Genomic DNA, 20,820 nt, shown 5'->3' with positions numbered 1-20,820 from the left:
TCTTTAAGCAAAAAGAGATGCAAATACTCTATAATACCGTGCACAAACGATTCTTGTTATGCTCAAGATACTGAAAGAAGATGCGTATTTGTTATATATGATGTGTGAAAGTGGAACGAAAATACATGATTTTGTTTTCTGCTAAGATAACGGTATCAATCATCTTGGATCATGTGCCTAAAAGAAACAGCATAATAACACCTATCTTTGCACGTAATTATGAAAAAGGAATATAAAATCAACGTTAAGAATAGTCTGTAATCAATGGAATACATTTTGTAGCCCTAACTGGAAAGGAACATTGCACAAAGTACGGTTTTTATCGATATTAATTTCTCCGTTACTTTTTATTTATATGCCTTTACCTTCTTTCATGTTGTACATTGTAAATATGTAGGATTAAAGAAACTTTGATCCATGTTAGAGTAAGAGCAATGTTCCTTAATGTTTAAAGTTGAAACAGCGATGAATGTAAGGATATGTCATGTTAAATAATTTAATACTGCAGTTTACATTGTGTGAGCGTGTCAGTATGTTTGTACGTGTGCTATATAGAAATATATAGATATGCGTATAATATGTAGTAATATGTATTGTATTATATTAATATGTTATATGTTATACGCGTATTTACACGTGAAATGTTACGTCAAATTACCCCTGTAAATTATGTATTTATATTTATTAAGAAGAACCGACCATATATCGGCTTTACTATATAACGCTTCCAAAGTGTACATAATCGGACATATTACGTGAAATATGGTTAAAAAAAGATCAACGTTTTGTTATCGGTTGTAGTAGTTACAATTAAACTAATAAATCATTATTACATAAAATTATAAGTCGTTTTAAATTAAATCATATTTTATAACCCATTTGTGTGTGTGTGTGTGTGTTTGTTTGTTTGTTTTAGCATCAGGATATGGAGAACGAAGGAATTATGAATAATAAAAATTAGCATATTTTCTTAGATGACTTTTCATACAATTTTTATATATATATATATAGATATATATATTATATATATAGGGTATTACATAAAGCAGCACTGGGAAATGTCCGAAAAAACGTTCACAAACTTTAAACTTCTATCCTCGCAACCTAAATTCGTCTGTCTGTATTTTTTTTTTTTATACCTACATCTCCCTTTTATACGTTTCGTCTTCTCATCTACTACATAAGTCTTGCTTTTTTGTTTGTCTCAAACTGCGTACCTCTTTCCTCGTCCTTACATTCCTGAAGATTACATGTTTTTTATGCACTCTATACAAAAATAAAACGCTGAGATCATCAGAGGGTTCGCATAGTTATACACAATTTCTCTTATTAGTCCTTTCTTTCTTTTTTTTTGTTTCATCTTATCTCTCTTCCCTTTCTTCTTCTCTCTTTTCCCGCTTTCTGCTCTCTCTCTCTCTCTCTCTCTCTCTCTTTCTTCTCCTCTTTCTTTTTACTACTCGTCTGTTCTTTCCCTTTTTGATTTACGCACCATGACGAACGAACGGTATTATTTTACTCTTTCCTTTGTACCCTGGAAGACTGTGGTACAAATGTTTCGGTGAGGAACAAACGGAAATGAAGAAAATGAAAACATGGTGGATTCAAACAAAAGGCTCGTATTTCCTATATTCCGAGCTTGAAAATTTCACTATTTCCCTTTCTTTCTCCTTTATTATCTATCGGATGTCCGGAAAATCCACAACCGGAAACGCAATCTTAGATTCGAAAAATGAGTAACGAGTAAATTTCTTTTTCGAAGGAAGTACATCGTTTATCGATGTTTAATACTTCTTTTTCGTATTTCTTTTTTTTTCTTTTTAATCCGAAGCTACTAATAATCGCAATTATGGCAGTATCTATGCGCTCTTTAGGCATACGGTTTATCGTGATACACTAAACGGTGGTGAACAAATCGAGAAGTTCAAGAAATACAGTTTTTCGAGACAAGACAAATACGATTCAACTCGAGATATAGCTACCGAAACTTCAAGTTTTCTAAACGATATATCCTATTGTGTGCATTCAGCGGTGCGTCGAAATTAATTCTCAGAGAGTTCTATACGGTTTATATAAAATATTCACCATTCACAATTTGGCTAGTCTATTACAAAAGTATATACCTTGCTAACATTTGATCGGTCGCAATGTAAGTACCTTCGCGCTATTTCGAGTAATCTATAAAACGTCAGCCTTTGCAGTCTCGTAAAAAGTTTGTAAGAATATCTTTCTTACGGATCTTTAGTATTGCGTTTGTGTGTCCAATAAGAAGAGTTGCTTAAAAAATCTTTTACAGATCTATTTAGACAAATTGCATGTACGATTTGTTGGCACCCTCTGCACTTACGTTTTCGAGTAAAATGCTACCGTATTAAAAAGCAAAATGAACAACAAGAAAACGAAATAAATTACGAAACTATCAAAGTTTTCATATTTTTATGTTTTTACTACATATTCTTTTTAATTTCCAAAAATGTTCTCCAAAGTTATGAATCGAATGTGAGTTTCTTTTGTCGCGTGGAACAAGCGATTCATGAGTGCAAAGGGTTCAAATAAAATCACTGTCATAACTTCTCTACTATATTATCGAGACAAACAAAACTAATGGAAGAGAGAAGAACAGAAAAAAGAAAATAAATTGGCTCGTTGCGTCGCGGACTCTCCGGCTACTCGGTAGATGTCTATTTTACGCGTAATGACTTATGTGCAATGCGTACTTATCATATTCCCTAGGCTATTGGAAAAAGAGGAGTTTAAATGCTTTGTACTATGTCGAGGAATTTGTATATCTTTCCATATTTCCCTTCCGTCGTTACTCGCCTGTTGTGCTGACGTCTCTGTTTGAAAAACCGGTAATCACATTTACGCACACGCGCACAGAGGACGCACGCAAAAAACGCAAGCACACATACCACGCCGACTGGACAAGCCGAGAAACTGAACCGCGGCAGCTGGATACTCCGATAAAATATACACGTAAGAACAGCGCCCGTTGGTTCATGCAAAACTTCTCCTCTTTCATTCGAATCCTTTACGGTCTAGCTCCTCTACTAATTTCATTTTAATCTATAACTTTTTCCAAAGGACTTATTACGATAGAAGAATCGGTTAACCGGATTTTTTGGTTTTTTAACTAATTCCCAAAATAGATAAAACAAGATATCGAAATGTAACGGTAATTTAAGTTCCAGAAATTAATTTTTCTTTCCTTTGCTAAAAATTTCTATTCTTCTTTCGTTTGTTTGTGTGTGGAAAGTGTGATAAAGTTAGACTGTAAAGGATCGTGTAAGTACACGTGTACTAACTGCGTCTTACGTCTAAGGTTACTTAAAAAACCAACAGCTATCCGATGAACTTTATAAAAAATTATTCGCCTCTCGATCGAGAAATCATTATCTTGCTCCATTCGAAAACGATGCATTTTTACTTGGTGTTCGTCTTAAGTCTATCCCTTCTTTCTTTCTTCTTCGGTTTCGTTCTATTTACAAGGAAAAAAGTGCGCGGGAGAACGCTTCGGTGCCTCTAAATATATTAGCGCGAATCTCAAGTTTCGTTATTGTACTTTCTCCCCTCCCTTTTGCGTTCTTCTTTTCTTTCATTTTTGCATGAACCAACTAAAATCCGTAGCTCGCGCGCGAAGCAAATTATTACGCTTCACGCGACGAAGCCATTTTTTTTAAATCGAATTCATTTTCGGCTCTATTCTGCATTAGTACGATTAAGAGTTTTTTTTTTTTCGACACTGCGTAGAAAAATATGGTTTTCATTGTCACCCTCATATCTCTCAGTGAATTGCGTTTGATTTACAACAAACTGTTACCTTTTAAACTTTTAGTTTTTTTTCTTCTTCCCTGTTCGATCAATTACCTTTACGTCTGATCGCTCGTCGAAAACAATCGGTTTTACGATAACTACACGGTAAATTAACGAGAAATCAATGCTCGAAACTGTGTTTTCCATCGTCGTCGTTCTTTCTGGTTATTCAATTTTTCTCCTTACTCGTTTCGACGAGGTTGAGATCGATAGACGCGAAGACTCGTCGTTACCGAACACGATGTCCCGTTTCGAGCAACGATTACTTTCGAACTTACTACAGAAATAGCATTCAAACGTCTAATCGTATCGCTGTAAATGATAGTATACGAATAACGCAAAAATGTAATAGTAATAACAATAACGGTATTTCGTGATATTAATCCTCTATAATCTAAACAAAGCATTCGATGCTTTGAGGAAAAGTTCTCATTTTCAAAAATTTTGGAGACCTTTTTACAAATTTGTTTCTTGTTCCAAGAGAAAATGTTTAATGCTTTAAGTTAAAAGCCATTACATACTCGCGCGCATTACTACGAATAGTCCATAGAGGATTAAGTAAACACCAGTACGAAACGCTTTTACCATACGAAAAAAGGAATTCTACGAGTTTCCGTGAATTTGTTTTCTCAAGATTTAAGACCTTTCTTTCTTATGTCTTCTCCCTTACAGTTTCTAGTAAAACTGTAAAACCAGATGTACGCAAATTCAATCTGTTATTATCATTTTGTCATTTTTCCCATTCTCTCGCTCTCGGTTTCACTCGCAGTCTCTCCCTTTCACTCTCTTAGCTCGTGCAACTTAGGCAATAAAGGCCTATACCTTATTACTACTTATGCTCTATAAAACGCGATACTTGTTTAATCATTAGACACTACTATATCGATTACAAGAACGGAAAACGTATGTATCTAGGGGCAGAAGACAAATTAAATCATTTCCAACCACTGAGTTCGCGAAACAGAGTCCCTCGGTATCTTCTGTAACGAAGCTGTAGTTTCGCTTCGTTCGATTCATGGTATAAAGTAAAATATCTATACGCTTGATACACAGGAAGGAATAAGTACAAAACGTATACATAGCTCTACCAGCGAAATTCTAATCTTGAAAAATGCAAATAAATATTTCCCATCCCATCCGAGTAACAAATTTTCCACGTCCTTTTATACTTGGCTTTTGCCATTTAACGAAACACAAAAAAGATTGCTAAAGAGGAAAATTGAAGAAATCATAATTGAAAAGTACAGAAAAAACGTGTTTCTTCGTTCTGTTCGCTCCCCTTTCGTCAATAACTCTCGTCTCTGGATCCTCTTTTTTTTTCTTTTTTTCTAAAAAACACACATCTTACTTTTTCTTCTCTTTCAATAATCATTTTCACATTATTAAAAAATATTTCATCTTCTTCCTCTCTCGATCGCCCGTTGAACCGCTTTTTGTTCATATCTTTTTTGTTAGCTTGCTCGCGGCGCAAAAAGAGTGTCGGATGGCGACGAAAACGACAAAAAAGTTGCGAACGGGGGACGAAAGAGGAAAGGAGCATACACAGGGTGTCCCGAAAAAGAGCTATGCACGAGGCCATATCCATGGACTTTTACTCATAAGGTGGAAAAAGTATGCAGGTGCGGTTAAAGTCCAGCGCTATGCAAAGGCACCGGAGAATTGTTATTTTTCTTTCTTCTCTTCCGTTTTTACAGACGCGTTAACTATTCTTATTCCTCCCTTTCCTTTCTCTCCTTCTCATCTTTTTTTTCTCTAGGAACACCAACTATGCCTATTATACCTCGACGAAGTGGTCGGTTTTCTGAAATATCAAAGACAAACTGTCCGCCTCGTCGAGCGCGGAAATATCAGGTTCTTTCTCCATTTTTTTATTCATTTTTCTTTTTGGCTACCCTTGAAAATAGACCGCTTCTTGAGCCTCTCATTTGTTTAATCTCTCAAAAAAAAAAATCATACGTCGAACTTCTGAAAAATGTTTCTCTCCCTCCCTCTCTCTCTCTCTCTCTCTCTCTCTCGCTCGCTCGCTCGCTCGCTCTTTTTCGCGCGCGCTCGCTGTTTTATTTTTTCTTTTTATAAATCGTAAAGCTATTTGTCATTATTTTCATCTCACTTTTCCTCTTCATTTAGTCCACCGACTTCCTGTTCCGGAAAAATTTGATCTCTCTCTCTCTGACTCTCTCTCTCTCTCTCTCACACACATTATATATATTTTTATATTATATTATATACTTTTATATATATAACTACCCACATGTCAACGTTCTTTCTTCTTTCCTCTCTTTCCTTTTGTTTAATTCTTTCACAGGCTCTTTCTCTCTTTCCCTTATACTTTTCGGATTATTATATGCACGCATAAAACGCACGCAAACAAGCACACACGTCCCGACATATTTTTCTCTCCGATTCGGCGCGCGCGTGCATGTACACGCATACAACACACGCAGACATACGCATCTTTTATACTTCTCTCCTCTCGTCTTTCACTTACATATCGTAGTAATCTTATTTTTTTTTCTTCATCTTGTATACAAACTTACTCGCTAAAACATATAACCTAAAGTGTACTCTCTGTTCTCTTTCTTCTCTTCTCTTTTTTTCATGATTACAAGTACATGGCGGTGGAGTATTTTAATACAGCTCGTTCTTTTATACTTTTTTTAAATGTATATATATATATAACTTTTAGTATATATATATATATATATACACATATATATTTGTATATAATATTTTTAGTACATCCTTATATTTGAGGTCTGACGAATCCTGAATTTTTCATATTACCTGCTATAGAACGTATATACGACTTTTGCTAGAAATATGATGCAAAACAGTCGGTGAGGATCGATTGGAAGAAGACCAAAAATTTATGATTACTGGAACAAAACTTGAGCGAACGTTAGAAAATAACTGTGTGTATATTTACGGTCAAACGTAGGAAATAATTAAAATATATGTATATCAACGATGAATTTGTACGTCTATTCTATTTGCATACCCTAAGTTCTTTACAAAATACTTTATAGTTCATTCTCGTAAGCAGTAATGGATCGCCGAAACGCGTCGTCCTCCCAACGAATACGATGCTTTCAATATTTTCCCTTTCCTTTCTCTCTTTCCTTTTTATAATAGCGCATCACATTCCTAACTACTTTTTTCATACGTTATATTCTTGCATTCTGTTTTCCTCATACGGTTTACATCAGAACGTAAACGTATTAAGCAGCTGTTGCGTGTAATGTTCAAGGATATAGGACGTTTACTTTTAAGAATTAAAAAAAAAAAAAAAAAAAAAAAAAACAGGACGAAAGGATAGCGTCGACGATCTGGTAGACTGAATTAATGCCTGTGGCAAGAAAGTATCGGCGTAGAGAGTTCGAAGAAAATGGCACACTGAATAATACTAAAACGAGGAAGAAATGGTTGAAAAAAACATATCAGACAAAGTGAGACAATTGGAACAAATGTCAGTTTTGTCCGAAACGATCACAGTCCGCGAGGGTATTTCACTTCCACGATGCGGATAAATAAGACATAAAAAAAGATTATAAAACTAGCATTCTTTTTAACGACGATTACTTGAATATTTACTATAATATATACGTATAAAAATTATAATAATAATAATAAACAAAGAAAATCAAAAGTACATGAAGTCTAACGAAAAACGTTCACTAACACGATCAGTATTCAACGAAAGTTAAAGGGATTTAACGAAAAAAATATGTATAAAAAACAATGTAAAAACGATATAAAAAACGATGTAAACTCCTAAAGAACTTACGTATATAAAAAAAGTGAGATATAGTACGATTCTCGGCGATATCGCAAAATATATACGTGTACATAAATACATACATATGTATATATACGCAATTATGTATAAATGTATACATACAAGCAAAAATTTGGAACTATATATTGTAAAATATAAAATACTGTCAACTTTGTATATATACGAAATAAATTTATAAAAACAAAAGTGAAATAATGTTCTTTCGTTCCTTTATCCACTAAAGTATTGCCACGTGTTCTTTTAGCTACTGCTTTGTAATGTTTCGTTAAAACATTAAATAACTCGACTCTAAAAATAAAATATTTTCTAACTTCGTCGAAAAGATTGTAAACATATTTAATTCTTTAGATCAAGATACGATCAAAATATCACTGAGTCGATGATTAAAAGAAACATACTTTTCAGGTTATTAAGAAATTGAAAGACGTTACATATTAATCGGTGGGATGACTCGTTTGCATCCTTATATACATGTCTTCATTCGCACAAATTCCAAACTTTTGTTTGTGTTCAACGATTTTCGGTTGACTAATTGAAAATGAATTTGTAAACTAAATTGAATCGTTCGGTTCAACTCATTTGGAAAAAATTTATAATATTTCTCTCTCTTGATAATAAGCTTAGCTTGATAATAAGTAGCTTCTTTGTGTTTTACATCAAGCCTTCATAAAAATATGTTTTGTTTCTCATACATACAGTAGTATGGCAAGACTTTTATATCAGGCTCTAATCTAACGCTCCTAGAGAAAATTATGGTGTCTCTTTTCCGTGTGCATGGAAACACTCTCTATGTCTCTTTCTTCATTTTTTTCTTTTTTTTTTTTTTTTGATCATGTACATACACATATGGCACACTTTTTCAAGATAAGATCTACACGTACATATCTCAAAAACAATACCCGACACACAGGTGATAAAAACTGTGCATACCGTTGAAAAACTTATGCAACTGTCACAGCTTTTGCGTTATTGTACTAGGACATAGAGAGTCAGCAGAATCACGGATAATTGTTTGTTATCGTAGAAAACTTACTAAAGTCGAAACGAAGAAAAGCGGTCGAATTAACTCTCACTGGCTAAGAGTACTCGTATAATTTGTCAGTTTTGTTACCTCTTGATCGAGGTCTTCCCCTGCTCTCAGAAATCTTTAACGTGTCCCAAAAAACTGAGGTCGTGCGTTTGATAGTGGCTGGACGTAGCAAGTGGCGTGACACTCGATTGGTGCGCCACATTAACGGCCGTCAAATGATGATGATGCAACGAATGATGAGAAGTATGCGAGTGAAGAATATTATTAGGATGGGGAACTTGGAAGTTCCCTGGTGGCGGGGCTCAGGACAGGAGAGGTCCCGGATGTCCACCAGAAAGAACAGACGATGCTGTAACAGCTGTTGTCTGCATGTTTGAAACATTATTTTGTTGTTGATTTTGCTGTGTACCTAGAGATAAAAGAATCTCGTTACCATAACAAAAATGCTTTATTTATGTTTATCATTACACAGACAAAAAATACTTCTATCTCCTTACCAGCATTTTGACTGAGCTCAGCTTTTACCCTTCTTGCAATGTGGCTTCTGGTATGCTTTCTTAAATGATCTTTACGATAAAATCCTTTTCCACATTCTGTGCATACGTGTCGTTTCTCGCCAGAATGTATAACAAAGTGTAATGTCAATTGCTCTTTCCTTTTGAAAGCTTTTAAACAAACGGTACAAACGTATGGACGTTCGGGGTTGTGACTCTGTTTGTGACGTGTAAGATGATCCTTTCTTTTGAGGCCTGCCCCACAAATATCGCACACGAATCTTCGTTCTAAAGTATGTCCCAGAAGATGTTGTTCCAACAATTCACGTTCTGGGTATGCCATATGACATTCTGGACAGCAATACAATGTAGAGCCATCTAGAGCCGTCGTTAAGCGAATTTCTCCAGGTTTTGGACGTGGCTTTTTCTCCTTGGGAGCCTTCTTCTTTTTCTTCTTTTTATTATTCGGGGACATCATTATGTTAGGCGTTGTTGTAGTTGCTACAGCTACAGAAGTGGTTTGTGCCATTTCTGATTCTTTCTTAATACTTTCTGCAGAATATTTTAAGAAATGATGTAAACTTAACGGTAAAGTACTAGCTGGTAAATGACTGAGGTAATCTGCCACTGTGGATCCAGGAGTAGCCAAAGACTGCCACGTAGCAGGCATAGTTGCAGGAGTTTGAGTATGAGCGTGCTGCTGATGATGTTGATGCATCGTATAATCTTGTTGGCTACCATTTGTCGTAGTTTCTCCATTGCGCTGTTGCTCGTCTCCCTTCTTTTCTTTATTTTTATCTTTATCCTGCAGGAGATTGCAAACATCTTGTTGATTTATAGTTTCGGTCGCTTGCTGAAAAGTTTCCATTCTCTATTAAGTACTTCTATATTATCCTATGCTTTAAATTTTAATACAGAAAGACAAAGTAGCTGACCTGATGATAAGAACGCTTTTCTGGCATTCCAGGCGAATTAGAGGGCCGCTGTTGAACTGGTTGAGCTTGGGAATATGGTACGTTTGGGTAATGATGAACATTGCTGTTAGGATAACTTGCTTTATTGTTCATCATCACTTGTGACTGAGCAGATTGCACGCCGTTGCTTTCAGGACGGTACTTTCCCATAACCGGCACTCCAATCGGAGGCTGGTTGGGAAAATGATTGGCGTAACGTCCGCCCGCACCGCCGGAGCCGTCGGTTGCGAACTGATGAATACTAGGAATAGTACCGGGAAAATGGCTTCCGAACGGCGGGAAATTCATTGCAAACCGTCAATCAAATACCTGAAAAATTGTAAACGAATTAGAACCGATATAAAATGATACTTATCGACACTTTACATACTACGAGTTACAGGATGGTTTCGCGGAAGAAGTTCGTCGGTCAACCAACATCTTTCAACATTTTCCCAAAATTTACAATTACGACGCGTTATCGTTAACATACTAATAAACATTGAACAACTCGTCGACATTAGACAATGATATGTGCCTATGAAATACATTGCAACCGCCTTAAACAAAAATTATGCCATCGTCCGTGGGAAAAACTCGGGGAGAGAAAACTCGGAAAATAAGTTGTCGGCGACATCGGCGATAACAACGGGAGAGACGTTTCGCGGGTACATGACACACCGAGACGAAGATATCTGGTACGTCCAACTTAAATGACGCCCGAGTATTTACTCACAGCAACGTCCCTCTCCCCATGTTTCTTCGCCGTGGAATCGAATCCTTTCCTCGGAGGGGGGTCTCCGAGAGGTGAGAGCGAGCGTAGGGGCAGATTTTTACAACACGAGAGACACAAGCATAAGAAGCAAGAGAACACAGCACGCCACCGCCACCGCCGCTGCTGCGTCAGCCTTCTGTCACGAGGAAATACACACAGGGGAAACAGTCGCGTTTCCCTTCTTAAACCGCACGATTGTTGTACAAAAAAAAAAAACACGTAAATCTTCACTGGTGCATATACTAGGATATTGCACGCGTTCTTTTAATAAGGATTACGAAGGATATACACTGATTATAGAAAAGGGTAGAAGACGGAAAAAGACGTTAAAAAACGAATATTGTAAGCGGCGGAGGATCGTCGCGATGCGGGGGAAGGGTGGCCGTAGAGGGACGGCGGCGCGGAGAACGGGAATCAGAGGACGGGAAGAATGAAGGAGAACGGGGGAGGACGCAGGGGGGATGATCTGGTGGCAGAGGGATGGGTACAGTATGCGTGCAGTGGGATGAAGTGTGAGGGGAGAGACCCGGAGACTTCCCCCTCTCGGCACCTAGTCGATACGCGGGGGCCGAATTCGCACGAAATTCAGCAGAAAATGGCCGTACCGAATACGGAACATCACGAACGTTAAGCTCTAACTTAATTCGAAAAAATTTAGTAGAAAATCCACCTTACCATTTAGTACTTAGCAGCTTGCGCTCGCCTGGTACAAAAATTTTCACGAAGCCGAGAATCTCCGAAAAAAGATCCCCCGCTCTATGTGTGTGCCGTTGACACCTGTCCCTCAAGTCGGTGCCCCCACCCCATCCGTCCGCCCTCTACTGTGCCAGCCTCTTAACTATTTTTTCTCTCTCCCGACCCTCCTCGCGACCGCGCCGGCGAAAATGCCCGAATCCATCGGGGTTTTAACTTCGAATTGCTCCCGGCGACCTGCCATTATTTTCTCTCTCTTTCTCTCCATCCATGGGAGTAGGAACAAGTTCGAGATATATACTCCACGGTCGTCGAGGAATACCACCAATCAGAAAGAGAAAAGTACGGAGCGAAACTTGACGAGGAATATCTTGTGTTTTATAATGTTATATTTTTGTAATTAACAGTTAATTAATAATCTTTATTATTGCAGAATGTGAAATAGAATTTAATAATATAAGAATTTATAGCTAATGTGTATGAAAATTGTTGTAACGAATAATTTATTTGCAAATGAATATTTTATTAAAATTAATAAAAATTAAAATTGTGTGTGTGTGTATGTGTGTGTGTGCGTGCGTGCGCGCGCGTGTGTGTGTGTACTTATATATATAGTAACATAAAAAAATATATAATCCTTACATCCATTAATAGAATAATAACAATACAAATATACAAATGATTTCAAAGATTAATAGATTCTCCTGTATATAGATCATCGGTTAATAGTTTGTTTATTTAAAATGCATCGATATCTTTTAGATATTAACATCTCATGCTCGGTAGTTGATAAATTAAAAGTACGCGAATCAATAATACAAAAATTTTTATAATTGGTTAATCAATAGAAAATTGTTTATATTAAATGTTTTATTTTAGCTATTTTCTCCAATATTTATGTAAGTAACAATGAAAATGACTTATAGACTATCCATACTGATTATGATAATAGCTATAATAATATGATAATAAAATAATAATTATATTTCTTGTACAGTTATACCCATTGCCTTTGATAATGATACTTGCAATAAAAATTATTCTTTTTGTATACATACATCTTTTTCTCAAATGATCTTGAGAGTGTATCATGATTGATTAATAAATTGGATGATGGTTCATTCCCAACAATTATTTGCTGTAGCTCTGAAATGTGCATTTTATGATAATACAAAATCTTTTTTTCAAATATGTATATTCAACTGAAAGAAGAGAATTAAAAAGTTTTCTCATAAAAACTATTAGTTTAGTAAATAAAACGATTTAAATACTATACAAAATAAATTACACTAGCTTAGAATCTCTAGATGTATTAGTGGCTGTAAAACTACTTTTTGCTGAATTTAAATACACGGTTTTAATTAGCCACTCGTATTTTGTGATAATCTTAAATTAATTCAAAAATAACAGATGTACTTACATTTAGTTATTTTGAAATTTTTGTAATAATAAATGTATTTTTCTTAGACTGATTTATATTGATAAAGTAAAAAATGTATCTATTTTCATAAAAGCAAACATTAGCTAATCAATGTGTAGATGCAGATACAAATATAAAACTTTACAATTTATATCGCAAAACGTAGTTTTCTTTTAAATGTTAATCATCGTCCAACAGTTCTTACGATACACTCTTGTTTCGTGTCTTTATAATCACGTAAAGAACAAGTGGAATAAATAAATGGATTCATTTTATATCTGCGCGACAGTTTCTTCCCTTTTTGTGAACAGTAAATTGGTTGTATTTACAGCCCTGCCTTGTGTATTATTTTAGTTTAGTTTCTTATGCATTACGTATTTTTCTCGTCCTATATTTATTGTGAATAAAAAAAGAAAAAAAATTAACTTTAGCCGAAAACTCGATTGCATTCTGTGTGACGAATCCAGTTCGCGCTTTCAAAAATATATTTTCATATTTATATATTTATATATATATATAATATATGTATATATAAACTTCTTTATTTAATTCTAACTTGCGTCATGGAACTGGATTAGCGACAAAAACATTTTGAATTAAACGAGCAAATTAACTCGTCCTTCATAATTCTTTTTTTTCTTTTTTGCTTTTCTACACGTACGCTATAACGTGTACGCAAAAATGAAAAATCATACGTATGAACATCGTTTGTCAGTCAGCTCAGCAGTGTAATTATAATCATAGATTAATCTGGCCTACAACTTCCTTAAGAAGCTGATGGTGTACAAACTTCGAAATGCGACGGCTCGTCAGTAAAAGTATCTTTATTTAAAGATACAGCAAATGTCTCAATTTTGTAACACCACTACTAGGCAACGATAACCACCATCAACGAATTTTTTTTAACACAATACCAATTTGACTATGAGATTATAGAATTCAATCGGCAAGAACACCTTGCCTTGCACGACCTCTAGCTTGTTGATGATTAAATCGGAAGAACCGCCCAGGCTGACTCGGGGCGGTATGCTGCTGCTAATGCTGCTGCTGCTGCTGCTGTTGCTGCGGCTGCTGCTGCTGCTGTTGCTGCTGCTGCTGCTGCTGTTGCTGCTGCTGTTGTTGTTGATGATGGAGCATGGCCATTGCACCAGTTTCCGCAGCAGTTGGAAGAACAACAGTAGACTGCTCACTAACAGCTATCTGGTGGATCTGTGCCTGAGATCCTTGACCTACTTGTATTTGGATCTGCTGCAACTCAGATACCGAAGATTGTTGCTGTAATTGATCTGCTTGCTGTTGCAATTGTTCCGCCTGTTGTTGTTGATCCGTTTGCTGTTGCGAATTTTGGGAAGTATCGGCAATATTCGAAGGATCTTCTTTAATACGTTTTGCCAAATGGGATCTGGCATGTTTTCTCAAGTGATCTTTGCGATAGAATGCTTTACCGCATTCACTGCAAACCTCTGTTTTCTGTCCAGAATGTATAACAAAATGAAGATTCAAGTGCTCTTTTCGTTTGAAGCCTTTCATGCAAACTGAACAAATAAAAGGTCTATCCGGATTATGACCCAATTTGTGCCGTTCTAAATGTTCTTTACGTTTCAAACCTGCACCACAAATGTCACAAATAAACCTTCTTTCTATTTTATGCCCGATAAGATGCTGTTCCAAGAGTTCCTTTTCAGGATAAGCCATGTTACATTGAGGACAACAGAACAGTGTTGTTCCATCAAGAGCAGTAACTATGCTCACTTGACCTGGTTTTGGCTTTTTTGGCTTTGGCGGCTTTTTCTTATATTTCTTTTTTCTCTTAGGTTTTGTACCAGATTCTTGTTCCTCAACGACATCGGGAATAATAGCGGTTTCACCGCTTGCCACGGTAATCTGTACTGCTTGTTCACCGGACGCAGTGCTTCCAGATGCGTCTAAGCCATCAGCTCCTAGAGGACTCGACTCGATAGTGGCTTCTCTCTTTATCGTTTCTGCCGAAAATTTCAAGAAGTGCTGCAAACTAAGAGGCAAGGTACTAGCAGGCAATCTAGAGAGATAATCAGCCACAGTTGAGCCTGGGGTTGCCAGACTTTGCCAACTCGCAGGCATAGATGTAATATATTCCTCTCCACTCTGATTCCCTTGATTCTTAATGTTACCTCTCTTAATGAGAGCGACCGGTGTCGTACCTTCCTTCACATCTTCCTTCGACTCTTCCATACCTTCGCGTAAAATTAAATCTTGTGGAATCTGTGCGACGACGGTTAATCCTTCAGGTGCCCCTGGTAGCTGCACTGTCTGTTGAATGGTTTGTTGGGATGTAGTAGTGACTGCTGTGGATGTACTTTGGGTTGTTTGATCAGACCTAAAATAAGGGCAATATATATTCGTGTTAATTGTTTATATTCTAACATAAACATACAATTTAAAAAAATACGAAATAGGATACATTTACTATAAACAATCCTATGTAAAATGTGCTAAAAGTAATTTAGATGAAACGATGGTTCTTACGTTTGCGTCGTAGCCACGGTGTTTTGTGGTTGAACTTGAATTTGTACCCCATCTGCGCCTTGTTGACTATATGCAACGGTAAGAACTGTTGCGGCACCTTGGGGGAACTGTCCCAAAGATATTGGAGCCAAATGATATTTGGGCTGATCACCGCTGTTTCCACTTTGCGAAACGCTGGGATTGACCACCTGGATTTGGACGGTTTGCTGCTGTTGCGTGCCATCTTTTCCAGGTACGGTAATTGGCAGCGTGATAATTTGCTGCTGCTGATTGTTGCCCCCTTGAGCCACCGCGAACCCGTTCGGATCGACCGGCCTCAGATAATGAACCCCACCTTCGCCACCGGATAAAACGCCAACCACCTGACCACCAGTGGGTAGGTTTTGCGCGAATTTAGCGGTTGCGAACTGATGAACTGTGCCCGTCGGTAGCGAGCCTGTTGTGAACCCAGGGAAGGGCGTGAAATTCATCTTTCACGATAATTAAATCTGAAAACCAAACAGGACGTTGTTAGCATTAGGATATAAATAATGAGCATGAAATTGATCGGTTATTGAACGTCCGAAACGATATACAATATTTTTTCAGCTATGCAAATTTTAACACTGAATAAAGCAGTCAAAATGTAAATAATAATTAAAAACTATGAAAATTGTCAAAACTGAAGATATTGTGTTATTTGTTTGCTAATTATCAAATTCTATAAACATATAAAAAATCATATTATATCGCTATAACGTCTTACAAAGTTGAAAATATACGTGTTTTTTTTAAATTATCGTTTCTTTGCTCAAATGAAACGTATTTGCGTGTTACGAAACAAACAGAGTATCAAACACTTGATAACAGATACGTATTTACATATCATATTACACAACTACACTCACTTTGACGTATGAGTATTGCTGTCGAAGTTCATCGACCTTCGATACTTGAAACTGTTTCAAAACATATTCCGTGTTTTCATAGAATTCACAGATATTCTCTAATCCCGTAACGTTCCTTCAGCAGACATATTCCGAAGTAAAGTCAAGAATACATCATGTCTGTACATCGATCATGTTGCTAAATACGAAAAACAAATTGCAAGTCAATAAACATGCATAAAAACCAATTAATCTGAACATCATCTGTCATATATCGCAAACATCGAATCTAAAGATATTTTATTTCTCGTTTAATTTTATCCATCGTTCGGTGTCAATACTATTAACTCTATTGTATTCCATTTTCTATGTTCGTGTCCCGTACTCGATACTAGCTACAGGTGGTTGGAGAACTTGTACACGACCCGCTGTTGAAAAGTTCCGCGCTATATGTGTTCCTACAGTAGAGTACGATTACCGCAAAAAAAAAAAAAAAAAAAAAGAAGCCGCCTCCCCGAGCAATGTATGTGTACGTTACCCTATTCGTTCGTAATGTTCGTATCGTATTAAATCAAGATCAAGGTTGAGTGGAATAACATGCATCGGACGAAGGTAAACAGCAAATCTATTTGCTCTAAAGATACGGTGTTTAGCAATTTGGATCGGGCTTTCACACCACCGTTACCACCGCTACCCTTGTTCTTCCTGCGTTTGAAACGCGGTGCATTTGGTAACAGCACCCGAAGCATTTAACCGCGAAAGTGGTGAGAAGTTAAACGTCGAGAGTGTCCCGCGCTACCTCCTACCGTCGTAGTCTTAACTTCGAACCTCTTGACCATGTGTTGGTATGTGGGGGTGGGGTGAAAGATCCCCCACTTCACCCCCTTCCCCACCTCAAAGGGATCCGGGAGCAGGGAGGATAGTCGTCGAAGTGGCCCAGGATTGCACCCCACTCCACCATGATGGTGCCCCCCACGGGGGTAGGGGTTAGGAGCACTCGACAGAGGGTAGGGGGGAACCCATAGGTGGGAAAACGGGAACCCACCGCGAAATAGAGCCCGAGACTCACTCTCTTTCTCGTACTAACACACGGAATATCGCGAGAATAGGACGGGAAGGAACGGATAGATCGGTGTGTAGGTGCGTAAGCGTGTGCCGCAAGCTCGAAAGGGTAGGGGCATGTCAAGAAAGAAGGGAGACGATCCTCGACATACCGGGAACTCCCCGGGGAGGGGAACGCGAAATATCGGGAGAGAACATACGAAGCAGACATCGCGGCAGACGAAGTGGGACACACCGATGACTCTCGCCCTTGATCCACCCGGTGGGTAGGGAAGGAGTAGTAGAAAACGGGTGAGGGATAGAGAAAGAGAGAGAAGAGGTTAGGTTACCCGTGCACCTCTCCTCCTTTCGACGTACCCGAGGAGGGTGCCGTGTCGAATGGACGATTATTTCGTGCCAGCAAGTCGTTGCGGGTGGTTGCACGGCTTAGTTAGAGAAACAAGAAGAAACTACCGTAAACGTGAACACACACGCATAAACAGGACGCACCGCGGGATGCGTTTTTCGACTTTCGCGGAATGGCGTGTGCGACTGACCGGTCAGCCTCGCCGACGTACCGTTGTTGGACGCTTTTGCAAGACGCGCATGTCGTAATGGCGCCGATTCTCTTAAGGTTCAACATATCTCTCTCACACTACATAACCGTCTCCCTCGCGTACACGTATCGAAGAGAGCATGTCTGAGCATTCGCGGTTTCTAGAGGAATTCTAGTGTCTCGTATGATATCGGGGGCAGCGTACGTTGAATGGAACGGCTCTCGGGCATTGTGCAATCAGATATGCTTTCTTACTAGCACCCAGGCTAAGGAAAATACGTAAATTTCGCACACAAGTAATAAGATAGGGTAAAACTGTAATAGAGAGAAAGAGAGAGAGAGAGAGAGAGAGAAAGATACGCTATATACGATACAGATTACGACGGGTACTCTATATCTAACGTTGAACGGGTGTAGTTAAGGCAACATCGCAGTTGTGTAAACATCGAAGGCAAGTGCGCGCGCGCGCATATAGACGGCGCCGCGGCTGTTAGGTAAACTGATGGACAAGGTTACCACGTCAGCAGATTCGGTGATACATCGGCCATGATGGAATTGAGTACACGGTGACGCGAGAAAATAGCACAGGTCCGCGAAGCCCGATGCTTTGTTCTCTCGATGGTTATTCCCTCTCTTCTCCCTTTCGCCCTGCGTCTCTCCCTCCCTTCAGTGCTCTTTCGATCGCGCATCGGGAGACGTTACGTGGAGAGGAAGTAGGAAAAAGATCGGGCGAGTTGGCAGAGGCGAGAGCAGGGCAGAGGCGAAACGGAGGACAGAGTAGAGCCAACAGAGGCACAGGCAGGGCTGTTGTTTACACCCCCACCTCGACGGGTTAGAGGCAGCGAGATGCCACGGAGGGGCCTCCGAGACCTCGGTGGGCACCCACCACCACGCAATTTCCAACCCCACCAGCCTCTCAACCACTGTCCGCACCTCCAACCACCCCACCAAAGCCAGCTCGAGCCAAGCCGTGAGCCACGACGAGGGCCCCGCGACGATTTTAGTGTCTTGGGGTGGGTGCTCTGTGGCCACCGTTTCGCGGTTTCTCGTGCACGTTTCGCATTAGGAGTAAAACGCGTAAAGATTCGTGGGGCGGCATCCGTCCGCGGATTCCTCCGACTCGTACCTTTAGTTTACCGTACGGAAACACACGTATATAGGTGCACGCGAGTTACCTGGGTAGAACAAGACGATCATCATCCACGAGGAAAATGCGTGTCCTACTCACCCACAAGCAGCTGTGTCTCTCCCTTGTGCACTCCAAACGTTGTACTGCTACTACTGTCGCCGCGTCGGAAGCTTCGCGTAGTACAGAGACCGTCCGCCTGGCTGGCTCGCCTGCGTCGTTCTCAATCTTCACCGTGGCGGCAGCAACTTTCTCATTTCTACGTATACATTCGCCGCTGTGCCACGGCTCTCTTGGCTAGCCACGGCTACTTTGCTTACGGTGCACACGTCATACGAAAGAGAAAGAGAGAAAGAGACAGAAAGAGAGAAAAAGAGAGACGTACGTCGAAATTGTACGTGGGTCTTTCAAGATGATCGTGACGAGTCGTGACTCGTGATAAATTCGCGCACTACTGGCAGTCTTCCTGCGTTAACGGCACAAGCCACGACGCGCACTCATTTCCGGGTATACGACAGTCGAGCTCGATCGAGTATGGCCCCCGGTCGGTAGGTAAGCGTGGGTCTTGGGCCGGCCAACGGGGAATGAATTCGAGCTAACGGTACATAGCCACCCGACGGTGGCCACACGTTAACTCGAAGCGCCGTGATGCCAGGCCACTCTCCTAAAAACCACGAGCTGTGAAAGTAGACACCCTCCTTCTTCCTACGGATCCCAGGCTTTATCTTGAACGACCTCGTCTCACCGCCCTCGTCGAACGCATTCTTGTTTTCCTCAGTCAAGTAAATAAAAATACGTTTAACCGCGAAAACTTACTGCTGCTATTAATATTCTATCGGAGAAATATCAACTATGGCGGCGGTTACGCGCGGAGTATATTGTGAGAGCGAGGGGAAAGCGGCGCGTGCGCGCTTCTACATTAAACAAGTCAACTCGTAATAGAACCGTTCTATTTACAGATATTACAGATGATCTTTGTAGTTTTACAGGAGTCCCGAACTTTCGAAAAAGAAATTTTTAACAGCGCAAAAAACACCTGTCCGTCGCTCTGTCTTACTCTCAGTTACTTCGTTTCCTCTACCACTACAAAGCGACACTAACTCTGTGCGCACCTAGCGGAGACTGAAGTGAGGTTAGGTCGAGAATCGATATTACGAAGATACTTCGATGGCCGCCATATTTCTATATTATTGCGCGCCTTATATGAATCACTCGATATAGCCAGAGAGGAAATTCTTTTCTGATACAACTATTCGATCGTCTAATCCTTTATTGTAAATAAATAAATAAATAAATAAATAAATAAATATATATATATATATACTGGTATGTATATGCACTGACAACACGATATAAGTACATAATAAAAGTAAATTAAAAGCCTAATGTCTTTTTCTTTTTTCTTTTATAGATATTTTTATTACAAACATGCTATTTCATACTTTCACAATCTCAAAATACTTTACGATCTAATATATATTTATAAGAAAAATACAATTGATCGACACGTCATTAATATAGAAACATCAATTTAATTCAATTGCTATTGCTATATTATATTATAATAATAACGAAATACAGATCATTCAAATTCTAAATTCGTTAATCATAATTATGCAAATTTTAATTTTGTCTTTCCAAGCAAACTGTCGCTTGACAAAAAATTTTAAATACTCTTTTGATATATACAATTGCATTAATATAGAGATAATATCTTGATAATAAATAATAGATTGTTGTTTACAATGCTGAACA

At 38.7% G+C, this 20,820-nt stretch overlaps 1 protein-coding gene across 1 annotated transcript; it reads right to left on the bottom strand.

Moving 5' to 3' along the window:
* Nucleotides 1-963: 963 nt before the first annotated feature.
* On the bottom strand, nucleotides 964-20,177 carry LOC117159388 (uncharacterized). The gene is given in 6 exon segments (XM_076621831.1): nucleotides 964-9,045; nucleotides 9,134-9,983; nucleotides 10,066-10,402; nucleotides 13,933-15,327; nucleotides 15,477-15,964; nucleotides 19,168-20,177. Coding segments are annotated over 5 exon segments (3,159 nt in total). The 5' UTR covers nucleotides 15,947-15,964; nucleotides 19,168-20,177; the 3' UTR covers nucleotides 964-8,938.
* Between the last annotated feature and the right edge of the window lie 643 nt (nucleotides 20,178-20,820).

This window comes from Bombus vancouverensis, chromosome 1, assembly GCF_051014615.1.
Source record: "Bombus vancouverensis nearcticus chromosome 1, iyBomVanc1_principal, whole genome shotgun sequence".
Classification (NCBI taxonomy): Eukaryota; Metazoa; Arthropoda; class Insecta; order Hymenoptera; family Apidae; genus Bombus; species Bombus vancouverensis.
The sequence above is the reverse complement of the archived record's forward strand: the minus strand, read 5'-3'. Positions and strand labels throughout refer to the sequence as shown.